Here is a 21,148-nt window from a genome sequence, read left to right on the forward strand (position 1 = left end):
CTGATGGGGTGGGGGTTGCCATGATCCACACAGATTCCATCTCCTTCACCAGGAGGGCCCATGTGTTTGGAGAACAGATTTAAAGATACTGGATCAGAAACACAAAACTGGGATGCTACTGTTATATTATGCACCCCGCTGCCCAAAATTATCCCTGCCCAAGCTAACAAAGTTGATTTCTGGGGTGGTACAGGAGAACCCCAGCACTGTTGTTTTGGGGTATTTAAACATTCAAATGGGGACCACCTTATGTAGAGCTGTTTGGGAATTCATGGCCACAACCATGGGGTTGTCCCCATACATCACTGTCCCAATGTAAGTGGCAGGACATGTCCTATGCCTAGTCTTTGTGACAGGGCATTTGGGGATGGTGTTAAGAACCCTTCCCTGATATTCAAATGGTCCACACATGAAGACTGAATCCTTGAATGCTCTGGAGGATTTTCTAGCTGATAGATGGTGATTCTGTTGGAACTCAGGTTTCACTATGAAATGGCAGGATGGAAAGGGTAATAGTAGCAATGGCAGGGAAGGATAAAAAGGGGGAAACCAGTTATACCTTAAATGCTTTTATCCACTGAGAAAGTGAAATGCCCTAATAAAAACAAAATGCATATTTAAAGTATAATGATAAGTTTTAGCAATAAACTTGTTTTTAGCAATAAACTTGTTTTTCATTTGTGCAGCATTTTCATATTTATTTTTAAAGAACATTTATATCCAAAGCAAGTAAAAATACTGTAAGATAGAATAGTTACCAACTTTCTTGATTATACATATTGATAAATTATATTCAAAATAAATTTACTGATTAAGAGGACTTATAGCACACAAAATAATCAAGTACAAAATGGAGTACTCTCTTTAAAATAAAAATACTTATTACATTTTAAACAAACGAAAAAGAACCAACTTGATCCTGTTTCCTTGACAGAATACACGTAACTTATAAGATGTCATATGTTTTTCTCGTTTTTATTTTTCTGTGAGAGAGAAGAGAAAAAAGGAAACTAGACAAGGCAAATGTCAGTGCATTGGCACAGACAAATATTTGTTATCAAGTTGTGATTCATATGGCTATACAGGCTGGACATATCAGGTGAGAGGAAGGTGTGTGAGAGAAGAATATGGCTTTTTTAGAGCTCCAGCTCTGTCAGTACTTTATGTTGTGTTAGCAGTCAGAGTCAACATTTGCTTACCTGACAATTTATGTGACCCTGATAAGGGCGGTTTCTGCCATATGTTAGCTGCATGACCTACTGAGGAGAAAGCCAGAACCAGTTGCACAGAAAAGCAGAGCTGCTGGGCTAGTTTTGGCAAGGGACATTTTCAACTGACAGCGCAGCAGACTTTCTTGTATGGAGAAGAAAATGTAAACTGGGTGCAGAGGAATGGGAAGAGCTCCCAGGCTAGTTCTGGGAAGGAGGCATCCCAGGCTTGGAGCATCCACTTGTCAGGTGGCAATAGTAGTTTTGTGTGGAAATTTTCACGGGATGCCACAGTGCTGCTTTACATCTTGAATAACTTCCATCACCAAAGGAGAAAGGAACACTGGGCATAATTCCATTAAATGGGTGGAGCTAATCCAGGCCCTCTCAACAATTGTCTCATTGCTACAGTACAGATCAGGTGTCTCTGACTCCCGGTCAGTAACATTCTCCCTGCTGAAATACAGAAGGTTCCATTGGTATTGGCGTTTCACCAACTCTTGAAGACATACCTGTTTGGACAAACATTTTCCTGCTATCCTGATTTGATTGCTGCTTTAACTGTTTTAGCTATTGTGCTGTTCTGATGGGCTTGCTTAGGTATATATTTTAATTATGGATGTTTTAATGTAGTTGTTGTGCTAATTATTTTAATTACAGGTCGCTGTATTTTTATAATTGGCTTTATAGTACAGTGGTACCTCTGGATACGAACAGGATCCATTCCAGAGTCCTGTTTGCATCCAGAGCAGAACACAACCCGCGTCTGCACGTGCGCAGGTCGCGATTTGCCGCTTCTGCACATGTGTGTGACCTCATTTTGACCATCTGCGCATGCGCGAGTGGCGAAACCCGGAAGTAACACGTTCCGTTACTTCTGGGTCGCCGTGGAGCGCAACCTGAAAACCCTCAACCTTAAGCAACTTCAACCCAAGGTATGACTGTATTTTTCTTATTTTGTTGGCTTTTATTCACTTGAAAATGGCTGCTTACCCGGTCACAGGGGTGGGTGGCTGTTGCAGCCTGTTGCGCCAGGCCCCTCCCCCTTGGGAGCAACATCAGGGCTATGCAGCTGGCTGTGGGGGAATTCCCAGGCCAGCCACAGGAGATTGGTGGGCTTTCCCACCATAGGCTATTTGATTCCTGGCCAATCCAGCCAGGCCAGGTGGAGCCAATATGCCCAACCCCAGGACAAATAAATGAAACATTTTCTTGAGAACAGCCTTGGTATTTCTTCTTGAAATGAAATGTACTATCTAAATGTTTTTATGGAAATGGTCTCATTGTAATGAGAGCCAGTGTGGTGTAGTGGTTAAGAGCAGCGGACTCATAATCTGGTGAACTGGGTTTGATTCCCTGCTCCTCCACTTGCAGCTGCTGGGTGACCTTGGGCTAGTCACACTTCTTTCAAGTCTCTCAGCCTCACTCACCTCACAGAGTGTTTGTTGTGGGGGAGGAAGGGTAAGGAGATTGTTAGCCACTTTGAGACTCCTTAGGGTAGTGATAAAGCAGGATATCAAATCCAAACTCTTCTTCTTCATTGGTTATAAACAATAAAATTGATTGAAGTACAATCAATTAATATTATTGCAAAATACTATTGAGTCCCAGCGATGATATTTGAGTTTAATATAACCATACTTTCATAGTTTACACTTACAGAAGTAAATGGCTACTTGGATTCAAGTTCTGGTTTTTACTCAGTGAAAGCCACTCACATTGTAGGGGCAAGTGTCATTATTTGCGTAGTCCTGCCTCCAACACTAATGGATAACCACCATCCACTGAAGAGAAATAATTTTCAAAGTCAGCCCAATGGTTCTTTCCTTTCCTCTCATCCTGTCCCAAAGGTGTAAAATACTAGCACAAAATTAATCTCAAATATTACCTGTAAGTGGCAGTATTTCTTAGCAAGGTCAACATTTGTCCTTCCCTTCTGAAACGGGTAAGTCCATAAAATTAAATTCCAGTGATGGCCCATTTTCTTTACACCATCCAAAAGAAATCTTATTTCTTCTGATGTAAAATTTTTCCTAGTTCTCCGTTTGCTTTTTTCAACAGCTACTGCAGGTATATCTGGCAGATGAATATCAGTTTCCTGCATCATTAATGAAAACAGTACACATTCAGCAGATGTGCCAGAGCTCAATGGTAATATGCATACAAGGAAATAAAGAAGGTCCTATGTTCAGTCCCAAGACCAACACAAGCATTGTACAGGGATGTATTTCCCCAAAGTGGGGCTACCAGAGCTTTGGTTAAACTATTTGTTTGTTTGTTTATTAACAATAGCTTGTGGTTTACGGATATCCTTTCACCAGTTATGAATAATATTTATCAGTGTGCTGAGGCTGGGTCTCAGTTTAGGCAATAACACTTATTACAAATAACACTGTCATATGTATTAGAACATATACACAAATGTAAACATGCAGAACATTTGCCATTGAGGTGTCCATACCCCATCTTCAAATGAGAAAGTATGATCTTCATTCAGATCCTGGTCTCTAAGCCTGTGTTTCTGTTGGATTATTTGTTTCTTTGAATATGCATCCCGTTTTGTTTGAAGATCTGCTGTTTGAAACAAAACATTTGCTTATTTAAAATTACTGAAAGTTATGGAAGACAAAAGGCAGAGCTAGATTTCATGAGAGAAATGCAGGGCTCCCCAAATCCTGTGTTTTCCATCACAGCTATGGGGAACTTTTGGCCTTTCATATGTTGCTGATCTATGGCACTGGCTGTGCTTGCTGAGGCTGATGGAAGTTGTAGTTCAGCAACATCTGGAGGGCCAAAGGTTCCACATACCTGCTTTATCATGATGCTAATGCTGGGATAGGCAGCCTTTGTAGGGCAGATTTCGTGGGCAGGCTTAACCCTTTTCCCAGCTGCTGAGTCTCCCCTACAAAGGTATCCCTGGACATGTTATTTTACTGGCCCTCCCCCCAGGTTTCATAATTAGTAGAAGCCTGGTTGCAACAAAAAATGAACCAGGGAGGGCTCTGGGAGGAAATTCAGCTAACTTGGGGGATCTGTGATTGAAGTCAGGAGATGACACATCCATTGAATTGAATTGAATTGAATTGAATATTGACATATATTTGCATTCTAATTGCTTCTTTTATTTCTTACATTTTATTTTATTGTATTTTGTTGTATTATAATTTAAATTATATGAAATATAATAAAATGCAGGATATAAAAAATTAAAAGGCAATAAATATATACCGGTAATTAAAATTCATACAGCGTATTGCACAGCATATTACAATTGCTGCAACAGGCAGAAAAATCATTAAGTGGTCTGCCAATACCCTCAGCAATTTTCAAGTGGTTGGGGGGGGGGAGGTTGGAAACCACTGGGCTTGAGCATGCTCCACATGAAATTTTATGAAAAATGATTACTATTACCATTACAGTCTGTAGAAGTATTCTTGCTAGAGATGATAGATCTTTTTATCTTCCTTTTATATTTCAGTTCAGTTTCTAGAGTAACTTTGTGTTGTTCACATAGATATTGACAAGACCGCAAAATCTTGCTAAAATTTCGGCTGTTTAAGGGAATTCCTACTGTTATGCAACCTGAAAGATATAGAATATTACTAAAATAGCATGTGACTCTTTAGAAAAAGCATTTTTAAAAGGATTTCAGGCTGAATTTTTCATATCTGCTTTTAGTAAATTGTGATTTATATATTCTGGTCTTTCCAGGTTTAACATCAGTAAATTTAGCAAGTATTTTTTGGGAATTCATTGGTAAACCTAATATTGAACCAGTAAATTGAATAATAGAATTGTAGACTTGGAAGTGGCCTTGTTATTGCTCAAATATTCAAAATTGTGGAGTGGGATCCTTCTTTGCTTAGATTTCCAAAACAAAATTGCTAATTTTTAAGACACAATACAAAGTGATTGTGTCTTTAAATGTAAAAAAAATTTCTGCCATTTTAAAGAAAAGAACTACAGTGGTACCTCGAGTTAAGCACTTAATTCGTTCTGGAGGTCCGTTCTTAACCTAAAACTGTTCTTAACCTGAGGTACCACTTTAGCTAATACGGCCTCCCACTGCCGCCACGCCGCTGCCACAGGATTTCTGTTCTCATCCTGAAGCAAAGTTCTTAACCTGAGGTACTATTTCTGGGTTAGCAGAGTCTGTAACCTGAAGTGTCTGTAACCCGAGGTACCACTGTATCTGTTAGTGTCTAGAAGCCTAATTTAGGCTTCTTACAAAACTGAACAACAACAACATCACCTGTGCACTGAAACTCCGCTATTTTAGAAGCAGACAGATTACAGTTTATCCTCCTGCTTGTTATTCTTGAACATAATGGATCTATAAAAGAGAAATGTTATTGGATTAATATGAAACATATGGTTAAGAATTCAGATGTTATGTATTTTATGTAGTTATAGACAATAATAACACAAAATTAAGATAAAGATAAAAAAGAAGCTGCTAAACTAAGTTATTTAGCCAGCATACCAGATGAAATTTCTAAGGCATTAATTTGTTCAGTTGACAGTGATGCAGGAGCATGGAGTCCAAGTCCATAGCACCTAACATAGTTTCCAGAACTTTATTACAATGTGTTGGAGGGACACACAAGTACCCCTTTAGGTAAGGTGGGTAGCCAACAAAGAAAAGTCCAACATTATGTCTCAAAATTCTATTTATAAAATGACACCTGTTAGGGTACGTCCATTATAGCATCAGCCTTAGCATCCAATTTTCAGCTTTGTGGAGCTTGAGTTACTATGACAGCCTTAACTCTGGTCTTCAAATAATTGAATACAACTGTGCTTATATTTTAAAGGCAACAGACATTTATATCATGAATAGTTTTAACAATAAAAAGTCATACTAGATTATGAAATTTAAGACAAATTCATCATTGAATATGTGATGGAGTAATAGTATTATTCCACACGGGCAAATATGTAGCATGCTTGGACAACATATAATGAACAATATACGTATAACATATTGGCTTTTTTTAGATGTCATGCTAAACCATAGTTTAGCACCACATGCATTTTAGCACAACATGCATAAGCTATAGCATACCTTGGTCTCACACACTGCCTTCATTTTTTCATGCAGCCAAGGATGAGTTTGTATGCTTTTGCTTCTGCTTTCAGTTAAACACAGATTGCCATGTCATCCATACCTGGAATTGTGGTCAATACTAACTATGCTGCTTAGTTTCCAACAAGCCAGCATCATAATCTTTGGTTTGAAGTTGGTATGTTTGTAGTGTATCTTGATTTCTGTAAGGCTTTTCACAAAGCCTCTTGTGGTATAATTGGGGAGAGGCTTGTAAAATGTGGGCTGGATGAAGTTACTGTTAGGAGGATTTTGTAGCTGGTTGACTGAGCAAACCTAAAGAGTGATCACTAATTGTTCCTCATCATCCTCGGAAAAGTGTGACAAGAGGGATGCCACAGGGTTCTGTCCTAGGCCCATTGTTGTTCAACATATTTATAAATAACCTGGATGAAGGTACTGAGGAGATGCTAATCAAATTTGCAGACACACCAAACTGGGAGGGGTAGCTAACACTGCAGAAGACAGAATCGGAATTCAGGATGACTGTAACAGTTTGGAGAACTGGGCCATGAATTTCAAGAGAGACAAATGTAAGGTTCTAATGACCAGATGCACAAATATAAGATGGACAACTGTGAAAAGGATCTAAGGGTCTTAATAGACCACATGATTAACATGTGTGGTGCATGATCAACAGTGTGATGCAGCAGTAAAAAAAAGCTAGTGTCCAGATCAAGGGAAGTAATAGTGCCTCTCTATTCTGCCTTGGTCAGACAGCAACTGGAGTACTGTGTCCAGTTCTGGGCACCACAATTTAAGAAGGATATTGACAAGCTGGAATGTGTACAGAGGAGGGAAACCAAGATGATCAAGGGTCTGGAAACTAAGCCTTATGAGGAACAGTTGAGGGAACTGAGTATGTTTAGTCTGCATAAGAGGAGATATGATAGCCATATTCAAATATCTAAAGGGCTGTCACATAGAGGACAGAGCAAGCTTGAAGTCCTGAACCAATGTCTTCAAGTTAGAAGAAAGGAGATTCTGACTAAACATCAGGAAGAGCTTTCTGACATAAGAGCTGTTCAACAGTGGAATGGGCTTCCTTGGGAGGTTGTGGACGCTCCTTCCTTGGAGGTTTTTAAGCAGAAGTTGGATGGCCATCTGTCATGGATGCTTTAGTTGAGCTTCCTGCATTGCAGGGATGGGGGTGGATAATTAGATGAGCCTCAGGATGTCTTCTGACTCTATAGTTTTATGAACCACAGTATGTTGCTCCAACCAACACAACAAACCACTTTTAACCAAATGTAAAAAGCAAAAAGGTTTTGACTGCTTCTTTTGGCTATGCAGGAGAGGAGAGAAGGGACCAAGTGCACAAGCCCAAGGCTTAGCATGATGTGCAAATGCAGCCACTAAGTATGGTATATGGTAAAGATATATATGTGCTTATTTTTCATCCAATTTAAAATAAACTAATTTCTAACAACGATCAACTTAGTAAAATGTCAGAAATTGAACACTTTTGATTAACAGTACCTACCTGTATTTTGTACCAGTTGAGTTCTTCTTTTACCTGCAATATCTGTCTGTTTACACAATAATTCACTAAAAGGATAAGAAAGACATTCTTAAAACTTGACCTAATATATATTTCATTGTGTTGTATCATGCTTCTCGACCCCCACAATTTCGCACATTGCACTACAGTGTAACCAGGGAAAGGGGGGCATGTTTCATATGCACATTGAAGCTTGGGATAATTTCATTTATTGCCTGCATTTATCTAATATAAATCATTTTCTTACACTTCGCTTCAAATAAAAATTCTCAGGGTAGCTTCCACACATGAGGCTATTCAGTAGCCATGAAGAAGTTCAAAAGCTGAAAGTAAAAGGTTTCATTTTGAAAGAGGTCTACAGCTCCCTATATATACCAGATGGAATTTCAGTCCATTAGAGTTCATGACAAAGTTTAATAATATTAAATGCAGTTTGCTAATTTGATTCACAATCAGGATTTTAAAGTATCAATTTAAAGTTGTATGTAGGATCCTAGATACAGTACCTTACTTGTACTTCAGACTTGCTAGATTCACCAACAGTGGTTTTATCTGTAATATGTTTATGTTGGTGGGTTATGTTGGGTGTCCTCATTTTATCAGCTGCATGAAGATTAAGTTCATTTCGACTGACTGACGCATCAGTTGGATTCCTATTGGCAGGATTTAGAAATTCATTCTTTGAATAGTCTTTTACAAATTTAGTAGCAATCGGTTTAGCAGACATGGAATCTAGTAATTGTTGGTTCACTTCTGTATGTGTTATGTCACTTGAATTTGGCTTGCTTGCATTTTCTTTAAGATGCATAGGGGTAGTCTGCAGAATCACTTCTTTGGGAATATCATCAATTAATATTTGTCTTCTCACTTTTTTCTGTGTTTAAAAAAATAGCAATTGAAGGTCATACAAAATACATCCAGTGGGTGGGGGAGGGTGGAAAAACATGGCTACTTATATTGAAGGTTCAAGGCAGGAATGATCAACTCAGGAAGTTGACTTGACCTAGTTTCACACCTAGTCGCAAAAGCCAAACTTTGTGGATTAGAATGAAAACATCACTCACACCCCATTACTTCTTTCATAATCTTATTTAACATTTCAGGTATGTATTTTTCCTGTGTTGTTTCCCTTTAAGTTGAAGTCAATTTTAATTTGCTGAACTCAGTTCTTGTTTTGACAATGGCATTTTGGTTCCACAATATTAATATTACTGCATATATACTTTGAAGCAAGAAGTATTTGTCAAATTCAGGTCAAATTGTTGTTGTTGTCTTTTCATGCTCAAGTCCCTTCAAAACAAGCAGCTGAAAATACTGCATAAAAACAAGACTGGGGCATAAAAATAATGAAACCTAAGAAATCATCGTCCTAGCGGGACGCAGGTGGCGCTGTGGGTAAAACCTCAGCGCCTAGGGCTTGCCGATCGCATGGTCGGCGGTTCGAATCCCTGCGGCGGGGTGAGCTCCCGTCTTTCGGTCCCAGCTCCTGCCCACCTAGCAGTTCGAAAGCACCCCTAAGTGCAAGTAGATAAATAGGTACTGCTTTATAGCGGGAAGGTAAACGGCGTTTCCGTGTGCTGCGCTGGTGCTGGCTCGCCAGAGCAGCTTCGTCACGCTGGCCACGTGACCCGGAAGTGTCTCCGGACAGCGCTGGCCCCCGGCCTCTTAAGTGAGATGGGCGCACAACCCTAGAGTCGGACACGACTGGCCCGTACGGGCAGGGGTACCTTTAAGAAATCATCCAACACAAACAAGACTTAGCGTTCCAAAGCATTTCAGAATGTGTAAACAGATAAGGAAGATGTTTCTTCCTGTGATATCCTAACCTTCACCGATCAAGTTAAAATATTTTTAAAAATTAATAATTCACTACTGGAAATAACTGGAATTAAATTACTGAGGGAAAGCATGTGATCACAGAAGTTCATGTTGAATCACCATGACTATGTGGCTGAAGATGGGGAAGCAATAATTTTACAGGTGGGTAGGATATTTTATCTGAAGTACTATAAGTAGCTGAAATATGTTTGTTTGCATAACAAAGAATGGTCATGTTTGTGAATTTACACAAGCTAGGAATACTAGAATAGAAACAAACATCTATAGCTAAAAAGTGAAGCCAAGACAGGATGGAAGCTTGAAAAAGGTGCTATTCCCCACAGAAGGCATACCATAAACTTGTTTTTGCTAGCCCTACCTTCTGGACTGACTGGGAGGAATAACCCAGATGATGATATCCTCCTTCCACCACAGGAAAATAGGGGGGGGGAAACATTTTTTAAAAAAACTTACCAGACTTAGGCTTCCCTTTTTATAATTCACTCAGACACCATTTTCTTGCATGGAACTATTCCTCTGTTTTTAACATACTGCATCCGTTCTTATTTTTTAAAAAAAAAAACCAAAAAAACAAAGAACCACCTGTTGTTGGTCATTTTCAAGTCCCTCGATTCTACGCAAAATTTCTTTGGCTTTGTCCCAGTAGTCTTCAAGGATCATCTCTCTGTTCTGCCAATCAACCTTCAACTGTTCTGCATCATCCAGTTTTAATGAATGTTTTCCTAACTTCAGTGACAACTTCTCAGCTTTAGGAAAAGTTAGAATAAGGCAAGGTAAGCTGGCTTTATAAAAACAGAATTATATTTCATTCTACATGCCAAAGTCTTAAAATATTGGCTCCCAATGAGAGTGACTTATTTAAGGTATGTTTTATTTTGCCTTTTACATCTCTATGCAGTATCTAAAGGACCTTATACAAATACAGCCCCAGACATACTTCCTTCATTAATATTTCTGCTTCATCAAGGGAAGATAGAAGCAAGAAGAGATCAAATTAACAAGTAGAAGAAAGTGGGAAGGGAAGCATAGAACAGAAGTTGATGATCTCTAACCTGGGTGAAATAGGAAATTTTACAGACAAAGCTAATGGGCAAGAAGATATTCACAGATCTGCCCTATAAGTTTTTTAAAATAGCAATGGAAATAATGATAATCTTACTGATCTGTTTGCAATTTTGCAGCACAAAGGTGGCAGCCTTATTTAGTTCTTCATCCTGCGATTCAGTTAGTGCCTGAATCATAAGTGGAAGGCCATTGTTCTTGACCAGAGCAAATTGATTTTCCTCTAAAAAAAAAAATACCATTACTTTCTTGGAACATATTTGTCCAAACTGTACAGTTGTAACAGTACCTCTTATCATATTTAGAAGAATAAGCAATAAAATTACAATGGGATACAGTTATATTGAATTTTCAGCCCAACTTCAATTAGTCATATCTAGTTTATTTGCATATGCTCAATAACATGCTGTAGTGTGACTTCATTTACATGAATCTGTCCTATTAGTTTTAATGGAAATATTGCATAGTGCCTTTTTAAGACTTCAGTGTTAAAGCAGAAATTTATACTTAGCTACCACTAATAACTCTAACTTGGCTTTGACAGTTGATTATCAGGATTTTGTAGAAGTTCCTAGATCCTGCACTAGAAATAACCACTAATGAAAAAGGTGCCTAATCATAATCCTATTTATAGTACAAAGCTAACCATGTTTACTTAAAAGTAAGTTTCACTGAGTTCAATGGGGCTTAGTCCCAGGTAAGTGGATATAAGATTGCAGCCTAAATGTAGTAAGTTTCAAAGTGATGAGGGATAACGCAGCTTGTTAAAACCAACCATGCATTACTCTAGCAACATCAGGTTTGGTATCTTCATAGGTTATTATTAAGCACAGTAATTGTGCACTGGAATTCTAATACAAACTGCATTTGAATGCAACATCTAACATGTTCAATTTAAGAAAGACAGAACTAGTATCCTACCGCAGCCATCTGTACAGTGTCCAAGGGTAAGTATAATACTATTTTTTTCTCCCGCATCCAGATGTTTGTAAGAAAGCAGTGTTAGGAGATTTGGCACAATATTATACCTTGGCAGGTTAATTCCAACAGCAGCTATTGGTGCAAAATAAATTTAAAAGGAAAAAACACCCATTAAACTCAACATGCAGTAAAGAAACATACTTTTATAGAACGCCTGTTCCATCCTTTCTTCCAGTTATCTCGAGCTTTCATCCAATACCAGGTACAACACTTAACTACAAGATTTGTGAGGACTGGGAATTAGAAGAATTTGCAACTCCCTTCCCCTCCTTGCAGGATCCTTAACTTATTTTGATGATATTTAATGTTTGTCATGTTAATAAATAAAGTCAGAAGCCAAGGCAGATCCTGGTAATATAAGTAATGAATGATCTGAGAGTACCTAATCCTATAGGGAAGCATGGACCTAACAAGCTTCATTTTCTGTTAAGATATTTATGTAGAAAGATATTTCAATCTGTTCACTCACAGTTATCAGCAATACAGGCATCAATCGTTTTTGTCACCACTACGGCAAGTTTCGTGCTTGCAAGTGAATTGTGTCTCAATTTCACAAGAAGCTCATCCAAAACAGCTAATCCACCAACAGAAACAAAAAATTGCTGCATTCTTGCTTGAAGAAACAAAAACAAACCATAACAATTACCAGTCATGCTTCTATCATAGTTTGCTTTAAGCTGAAGTTTTCCAGGCTTTCTGTCTAATGCAGAAGGTCTCCAGTTCAATCCCAAGCATCTCCAGGTAGGGCTGGGAAGGACCCCGTCTGAAATCCTGGAGACACTCCAATGCAATGTAGATGTTACTGAGCTAGACAGATCAGTGCTCTGACTCAATGTAAGAAAACTTTTGTAAATTAATTTTAAGAGAAATTATTCACAAAAATTACTTTAGCTTGATCTCAATTCGTCCCTTCCTCAAATTGTTTCCTGCAGCAACTCTTCCATCTGGTCATTACAAACTCTCAAGCATTTCTCAGATGAAAATAGGGACGTCCTATTCCATAACAATAATTTTACTATTTACACCCCACCCATCTGACTGGGTTGCCCTAGCCACTCTGGGTGGTTTCCAACATATATAAAAACATAATAAAACATTAAACATTTAAAAACTTCCCTATACAGGGTTGCCTTCAGATGACTGGGAAGTCAGATAATTCCATGCCCTCCAAAATTTCTCTGATAAAAATAGGGACATCATAAGGAAAAGCAGGGCATTCTGCTGGCTTCTGTAAATCCAGCATTGTCTCTGGAAAATAGGAACACTTGGAAGGTCTGTTATTATATAACACTATGAAAGAGCTGGTACCTGAATGTACTGTTTTTCCTCTGAGTTCTCTGTTTTGTATCAAGACTGAAAGCCATTATTTTAAACTCTAAACTGCCCTGAATGGTTTGGTAGAAAGGCAACATATATATATTTACTATTTTAACAAATGAATATATAGTGATTTCTAGAAAATGCAATACAAGCTGGAAAAGCCCTGCCCTCCTCTCTTTAAAGCAATACCTGGCTCCACTTTAAGTTCTAGAATTTGATGATGATAACATCACCAAAGTAGTTGCCCTATTTCTGTACAGAAGATGCATGAAATTAAGCACTAGAAATGGCAAAAGAAATCCCAGCAGGCTTTTCACTGAAAAATAATGTGCTGGTACAATGGTTAGATACTTACAATTATTTGCAACTGTGAGCCCAATGAATGAACATACTGGGCGAACTATCTCAGGCTTTATACTACTTTGCAGCCAGTCTTTTGCATGAGGAAAAACCAAACTGCAAAATTTCTGATTCTCCTCTGTTGGTGACAAAACAATGGCACACTTAGATCTGCATTGAAAAATACTTGTATTTTTCCTCACTGTCATCAAACAAATAATGAAAGGAAATGTTTAACAAAAAAAATTACCATTCTGGGGATTATTTACACTTGCACAGAGAGCACTGCAAGTTGAAGACCACAGATGATATTCGTTAATTTTTTGATCCAAAAGTTTCACATCACATACTGAAAGACTTGTTCTGTTAGGAAATTAAAACAAAAACATAACAAATAGCAATTAAAGCTTGGGGGAGGAATTTTTAGTTTAGTACAACATTCTTGCTTTATTACTTACCTGAATAATTGAAGCAGAGCATTAAGGCAACCAGACTCTCTCGCACACATCTGCCCACGCTCTATAAAATGACCACATTTTGGCATGTAAAGATTTAAAATAAAATATACGAAGTATTTCAAATATCAAGCAATCAATAATTTAGTGAAATCTTAGAACTGTTTCGCACATGTGGTATGAAACATGCTTGTCACTGAGGGCCTCTTTAGACACTTTTTATTGTGCATTCATGACAATTTGTGCTCATGATGCTAGCGGGGGGGGGTCATAAGTGATCTTACTTTGTGAGGGGTAAACTACAGTACCCAGAATTCTTTTTGGGGGAAAGGTATAGCATGTACACAGCATGGTAGCATTGGGGAAGCATCTCAGAAAAAACTAAAGCAGAATAAATCAACCAGTAATGCACTTTATTGTGTCAAGGATATGTTGCTGAATACACCCACAATCAATCACATGTCTGCAGGAGCCCTGAGTATACACCCTGCAGGGAATAGCAGCTAAACTTAAAATGTAATATATGAAATATATAGACCATAGTGATTTATGCACTGCTGAAGCTGAGCATATCCTTAGAAAATATAGTAGTTAAACTTGCTTAAGTACCTGTGAATAGCAATAGGATTTATAAGCACATATCTGTGAATATAAGTCTAATTGACCTAATTGCAGCTAATATTCATCTGGAGGCTACTCATCATAATTTATATTGTGTTTGTTTGTGTGTAACTGCAATTTCCTTACATGCAGCGGGGGGGGGGGGGACTTACTGTTATTTGAAACCAGTGCTATTAAGAAATAAACAGACATTCTTTTCAAATTCACACTGGAATCATTATTAGTTAGGTGTCTGTGAAGGTCTTCAAATGATCCAGAAGTACATAACGTCTGTTGGCAGAATACTGAAACAAAATAGATATTCCTCTGAGAAATTTATGTGTTATATTACATTAAATTTAATAAAGGAAACAGAATCAAACTTTCTTATAAATTCTACAATAATTGTAGGTATCTGTATCAGTCTGTTTGGGGGAGGGATTCAAATAATAGTAGCCCTTGGAGATTAAAAAATCTCAGTGTTGCCATTTTAATGACAGAGTTGTGTCCATTTCTTCTTTTGTATAGATACTGACCTATTTCTACTGACTGCCAAAATATTTTTTGGCTACAAGGTGGGTGAAGCTCAGAGCAGGGGACACTTAAGGAACATACGTAACAGTGGGGACGAGACATTAATACACAACTTGTCCCAGTGCTGTTCAAAATCTAAATGAACCCACTGGAAGTGGTTGTTTGTAGTACACTGATGACACCTATCTCCGTTTCTCTATATTATCTGAATGTACAAGCCTTTAACTGATGTTTGGATGTGGTGGTGTGATAATGAAGACTGAATCCTGATAAGATGGAGACTCTATGGACAGAGGTGTCCTGCCTGGTGGGGCAGAGCCTCAGTGCTAGCTTCCTGCCAAGAGTGCTGCCACTGCTTACCAAGAGGGGAAGGGGCAAGGCGGCAGGGAGGTCAAAATAATGCAGGCACACTGGCAGAACCAATCCCAAACTTCCACTCATGAACGTAAGAAAATAAGCAGAGCCTGCTGTGCCAGGCCAATTACCCACCTAGTCCAGCATCTTGTTTTCATAGTGGCCAACCAGATGTCTGAGGAAAACCAGCAAGCAAGACCTGAGCACAAGAGCATTTTGCCTTCCTGTGGGTTTCTCACAACTGGTATTTAGAAGCATTATTGCCATAGCCTTGTCTGCTGTTTGAAGTTTTGTTTCTCAAACCAACTTCCTGCTGATTAGAGTCCTTAAGATGTTCCTAATTTATCCCTAGCCAGGATGTGAATATTTTAGCATAAGAGTGTTTTTTTACCAGTTTTGGCTCATGCACCTGTTCCTGAATAAGCACAGCTTGACCACAGGAAGCTATATATTCGTAACCTCAGGATTGGATTACTGCAATGTGCTCTATGTGGGGCTGCCCTTAAGATTGCTTCAGAAGCTGCAGGTAGTTCAGAATTCCATGGGTAGGTTGAAAGGGGAGCATGTAATGCACCTATTGAAGAAGCTGCACTCACTGCCATTTTGCTAGAGTCAAATTTAAGCTTTTGTTGTTAGTATATGTACTTGAAAACTAGTCTTTTGCAGAAATGAAGCGAAACACGAAAACTTAGTATCTTCAAATGTGATAATATAATGATATGAAAAGAATACAATTGTGCATTACCATTATTCTCAGCTAAACCTCCTAATGTAAATAAGGCAGCTTCCTTTACCATGCTGTGCACACTTGACTTTGCAAGGTTATATACAAACATCAAACCACCTATTTCTCGAAAATAATCACTTGCATCACCTAGAAAAGACAGAAACAATGGGGAAAGTGTCAACATTTAAAGGAATATATTTTAATAAAACATGGAGCAATGCAACTAGAACTCAACATCTTACTGTTTTGTTGACAGGCCGAATAAATAGTAACCAATGCCTCTTTCTGAGTAGTAGGATGATCCATTTGATATTTTAGACATTCAAGTAGTAAATTCAGATCAGTTTTCATCTCTATAAGGATAAAGCAAATAGTTTTTCAAATTATTTTACATATTTTATTTTCATACACAATTAAAACTGCTGATTAATTAACAGCCAGAATCCCATTACCCTTGGCAATCCCAACAGAGCTGGCTCAGAGTCCAGTAGACTCTGTGCTAGCCCAGCCCAGCCCCCTTTCCCAGCCCCAAAAACTACATTTTGGGAGTTTCCACTGGCTACCACCAGTTAGGTGAGCACACTGAGCACTCCTCATTTATGGGGTTTCTCAGTGACATATGTCAGTAGAGTCAGGCAGTGTTAGGCAGAAGGACATTTTCAACCTTGTAGATCAGGTGCTTGGATCTCTGCAAAAGACTATTATCTTTTTCCTACTTCCATTTGAAGATTAGCCTGAAAGACTACTAAAATAATGAAAAGTAACATGGATATAAAATAATTTACCACATGGTATTTTCTGATCTTTTCCATTTTCCATCTTGACTGTATTATTTTCCTTAGCCTTTAACTGCAAAACAGAGGAGGGGCTGTTGTTCACTGTCTCTGTTATCAAAACACAATTTTGGATTTTTAAAAAGAAAATTAAGGAAAGTATATTCAGTTTAATAAAATCTAACATTTGTATTAATGTTGATTACCACTTCTACAGGAGCACAACATACTCAAGATCACCTAACATGCATGCATAATATATGAAGAGATGCAAAGTAAATAATTTTTATTCACCCTTCATGGATGGTATGGCACATCTAGTTTATCAGTGTTTAGAACCAAACTGAGGAATGACTCCAAATTAATTAGCACATACTGCAAATAGATAATTTAATTTTATTAAAATTATATCCCACCCTTCTGTCCATATGAACCTAGAGTGGCATTAAATCTACTAATCTAGAAACAAATTTGAGATTATTAGCATCTTTAGTGAGTGTTTTGAGAGAAACAAATAGTTTCTAAAAGTTTCTGTTAAACTTCTGGAACTAGTGTCTTTGCCCAACCCACTGGCAAGTAAAGTTGTAATTATTTCGAAGACCATGAAGAACAAGAGCTGGCAAAAACACACTTTAATCTCCTGAGTTTGTACAGCATATTACCTCCACAATATTAAATATAAATAAAGTCTGCAACATATTTTACAGGGACAGTAACCATTTCGTTGCATGGGGGGAGTGTCCATCAGTCACCAAGAAAAAGAACAGAGGGTCTATATTATGGTATAAGTGTTTGTAGAGCAGAGGTTACTTCAATATTATTGAGGTTTAAATAATAACAATAACTTTTACAATAAAGAAACAATCAAACTTTTTTTTGTTGCTCTATTTAGTCTAACTGGATTCATGTACCTTCTTGAGAACGTTCTCAAGTTAAGCTCTTGTGTTCCTGAACTTAATGACTTTGAGATTTATAACTGATTGGCCTGGAAGTTGATTTACTGATTCTTCACTCATGTATCAGAGAGAAGCCTGTCCTCTCTCAGCCTGACCTGCTTCAGAGGCTTGTTCTGAAGCGAGGCAACCCATATACACATTGCCTTGTGTGTGGTGGGTGGGGTCAAGACAAATAAGTGAGTATTCCTGCATTGTAGGGGGTTGGACTAGATGACCGTTGGGGGTCCCTTCCAACCCTACAATTCTCTGAAACACAAAAATAATAAAAACATATTCGGAAGGGTAGCTATGAAAAGTCCTCTGCAGCAAAAAAAACCCAGCCATGTCTTCTGGCACTTTAAGGACTAACAGATTTATCATGATTCACATAATAATGCTGTGTGGAATAACGTGGAATTGTAAGTCTATCTTTTATATTTATTCGTGGTGCTTTTAAATGCGAGGCAATAAATAAACGAATACTTAGCAGGGAAGGAACAGGAAAGTGGCAGCGACTTTCTCCCTTTTCCCCTTTCTGACAGGAACCTGCCCATGGGCGTAACCAGGATTTATCTGGGATGGGGGGGGGGGGAGAACCGAGTTATCTGCCACGCAATTAGTCAGTTGCCAAGTATTTCTATTTATTTACTTGATTTAGGGGTCCCCCTAAATGTACGCTCAAAAGGCATCCCAGGCTGAGGGGGGAAGACGTGCCCTGACTGACACATCTTTATCGTAGCACTGGCGGCTCCCCTCTAAGCAGAAGAGGCTTCTCCTTTTCGCAGCCAAGGCGACGACACTCCGCTCAGTAAAAGGAGATACTCGCTATCTGGGAAGCCTCGCAAACGCCGCTCCCCGGTCCGTCCCCCCCCCCCGGTCCCGCGAGCGGCTAAACCTGAAAACTCACCGGCCGAGTTTTTCCCGCCTAAATGAAACTCCGCTTGTGAGGAGAGGTGGTGGGCGAGCGAAGGAGCCGCTCAGCCCGAGCGAGCGCCGCCTCATTTATTCCCCCCTTCCCCCGGCACGGTTTGCCTCAGCTGCGGCGCCGAGCCTCGGCTTCATTGCTTCTTTTGGAGCTGAGCGCTCCCACCTGGGCCAAGCGGGCTCAGCTGGTGGGCCGCCTCCGATTAGGGAAATAAAACACTTGTCATAACCAAATCATGAGCTGGATATTAAACTGAGGCTGCAATCCGAAACATGTTTTACTGGAGAGAGATAAACCCGTACAAACCTTAAGGCTTCAAAAGTCCGATAAGGTGTACTTTGCGTGTAGGATGGAAAGACCTATCATATAAAATATACTACTGTTTTTCCTTTCAGAAATCTTAAAAGGTGTAGAACACCCTCCACCCCAAAACGCACTTTATCTCTATTCCTTCTTCAGTATTACTTTTCTGGTGGCATCCTCATCTCTTGAGACTTGAGGGATCAGAGGCTCCAGGCATCCCGAAACTCAGCCCTCCAGTTGTTTTGGGACTACAACTCCCATCATCCCTAGCTAACAGGACCAGTGGTCAGGGATGATGGGAATTGTAGTTCCCAAACAGCTGGAGGGCCGTGTTTGGGGATGCCTGGGTCAGATTCTGCAAGAGACTCTTCTGCAGTCAGCACTCTCAACTAGATTAATTTTTTTTTTTTAAATTGGGAGATTGGGAATGCTCTGAGAAGTAAATGGGTACAAATCAAAATCACGTTAGTACAAAATATCATGTGTACTACACACACTAAAGGTACCCCTGCCCGTAAGGGCCAGTCTTGCCAGACTCTAGGGTTGTGCGCTCATCTCACTCTATAGGCCGGGAGCCAGCGCTGTCCGCAGACATTTCCGGGTCACGTGGTCACACACTAACAGATACCAAAAAAGTCAGAAGTGAAACATTAGAACCTCCTTGAGCCCACAGGAGAGAGCTAGTTTTTCTTCTTAGTAAACCTGCTACACCTCTAATCACACCCCTACCATTGTCATGAAGTAGGTCACATTTCAGAAGGGCCAGCATAGAATTAGCTCCATTCAATTTTTATCCTATATTTAGTCCCAAAAACTCAAGAGTAATGGTTTCCCTTCTCTCCCCACACCTGAGTCTTACTCCATATTTAATGTCTTGGGTAAGGTTACCAGATTTTTTTCAGTGAATCTGGGGACACTTTTCAATTTCCTACTAGATAGATTTTGTCAGGGGACTGATTTGTAAATCCGGGGACTGTCCCCAGGAAACGGGGACGTCTAGTAACCTTAGTCTTGGGGGATAAAAGTCCCAGGGTAGTTCTCATCCTGCCTCTGAACACTCACTGGAAATGCCCCTGAAGCTTAACTTTAGTGCTGAGGTTTAGGATCAAGATGTCAGAATGTAAATTGTTCATTTTACTTGCTAGCCTGTGCCATTTTTTTTTTAATTGTTTGTGCTCCCTCCCCATCAGTAACATTTACCATAAGTTTCATGCCCTACTATTGAGCTCCAAGAGGCATGGAGTGGTGCAGTTTTAGAATGCAGACACAGCTCTGGATCTAAGCCAGCAAAATCAACACCTGCTTTCCAGTATTTTAAAACCACCAAGTCACCCCACAGATTTTTTCAGGAATGGGATCACTTCAGAGGTGTGTTTTAGATATGGGAATTATTTCACCTCAGATCAGACTTCCAGGTCTACTAGTTGGTGAGGAAGCAATTAACGTGCCATCCAGCCGTATTGGTTTGTCCATGAAAAATAAGGTGTACAAGTAATGCATGCACATGCACAAAGGTGCCTAATTCACATGAACAAAGATCGCACATGAAAATGCCTCCACTGAAAAGCAGGGTGAGGCAATCCACAAGCTTTGATCTTTATTGGGTTGTTTTCACACATTTATTTTAAACACCAAGTGATAAAAATCCGTATGTGAACACAAAGGAGCCACCTCTACAACAGTGATAAGTTCAATTCACACAAAGCACTGGAACTGCAAGCAGATGGTAAATATTAAAATCTCATAAAAACCTGCTCACCAAATAAAACATTTCATTTTACCTACTTAGTATGCCTTTTGCTTTAACAGAGCCAATACTATTAGCTATAGTTGACATGTCCAGCATGCCACAGCACCAAATCACTGTTTGGCTTACATGCATGAGCCCCTTCCTAGAATGCGGTTTCAAAATTGACATTAAACCCATGGAAGGGATTATCCCAAATCATATACTTCCTTGTTTTGCCTGCCTGTAAATTGGGTAGTGAATAATATGTACTCTTCCATCACACTAGATCAGGCTTCCTCAACCTCGGCCCTCCAGATGTTTTTGGCCTACAACTGCCATGATCCCTAGCTAGCAGGACCAGAGGTCAGGAATGCTGGAAATTGTAGTCTCAAAACATCTGGAGGGCTGAGGTTGAGGAAGCCTGCACTAGAACTAAAATCCATGTCAATTGATTTGTAA

The 21,148-nt window shown here is 39.2% G+C and overlaps 1 protein-coding gene across 10 annotated transcripts; it reads right to left on the reverse strand.

Moving 5' to 3' along the window:
* Positions 1-718: 718 nt before the first annotated feature.
* Positions 719-19,285, reverse strand: TERB1 (telomere repeat binding bouquet formation protein 1). 10 transcript variants are annotated; one of them, XM_053399682.1, is made up of 19 exons: positions 19,083-19,279; positions 16,810-16,908; positions 16,267-16,377; positions 16,043-16,171; positions 14,583-14,714; positions 13,813-13,873; positions 13,605-13,717; positions 13,371-13,493; positions 12,165-12,308; positions 11,636-11,767; positions 10,812-10,937; positions 10,235-10,398; positions 8,320-8,687; positions 7,796-7,860; positions 5,461-5,541; positions 4,620-4,790; positions 3,670-3,782; positions 3,097-3,306; positions 720-983 (listed from the first exon to the last, which is right to left on the reverse strand). In XM_053399682.1, exons 2-19 carry the CDS (start codon positions 16,841-16,843, stop codon positions 957-959), a joined length of 2,304 nt encoding a protein of 767 aa, XP_053255657.1. In that variant the 5' UTR covers positions 16,844-16,908; positions 19,083-19,279; the 3' UTR covers positions 720-956. The 10 variants fall into 10 exon arrangements, with proteins under 10 accessions (XP_053255659.1, XP_053255661.1, XP_053255660.1 ...); XM_053399683.1 differs by lacking the exon at positions 720-983 and adding an exon at positions 1,191-1,664 and having other exon boundaries at positions 19,083-19,280; XM_053399684.1 differs by lacking the exon at positions 14,583-14,714 and having other exon boundaries at positions 719-983; positions 19,083-19,281.
* Between the last annotated feature and the right edge of the window lie 1,863 nt (positions 19,286-21,148).

Source organism: Podarcis raffonei, chromosome 8, assembly GCF_027172205.1.
Source record: "Podarcis raffonei isolate rPodRaf1 chromosome 8, rPodRaf1.pri, whole genome shotgun sequence".
Lineage (NCBI taxonomy): Eukaryota > Metazoa > Chordata > Lepidosauria > Squamata > Lacertidae > Podarcis > Podarcis raffonei.

Bases quoted from the DNA above. Each gene is read 5' to 3' on its own strand.
- TERB1 (XM_053399678.1), bottom strand. From the start codon at position 16,843: ATGGAAAATGGAAAAGATCAGAAAATACCATGTG. The intron at 13,718-13,812 runs GTAAGTAATAAA...ATTTCCTAACAG, and splicing joins GCTCTGCTTCAATTATTCAG to AACAAGTCTTTCAGTATGTG. The intron at 13,494-13,604 runs GTAATTTTTTTT...TGTCACCAACAG, and splicing joins TGTAAATAATCCCCAGAATG to AGGAGAATCAGAAATTTTGC.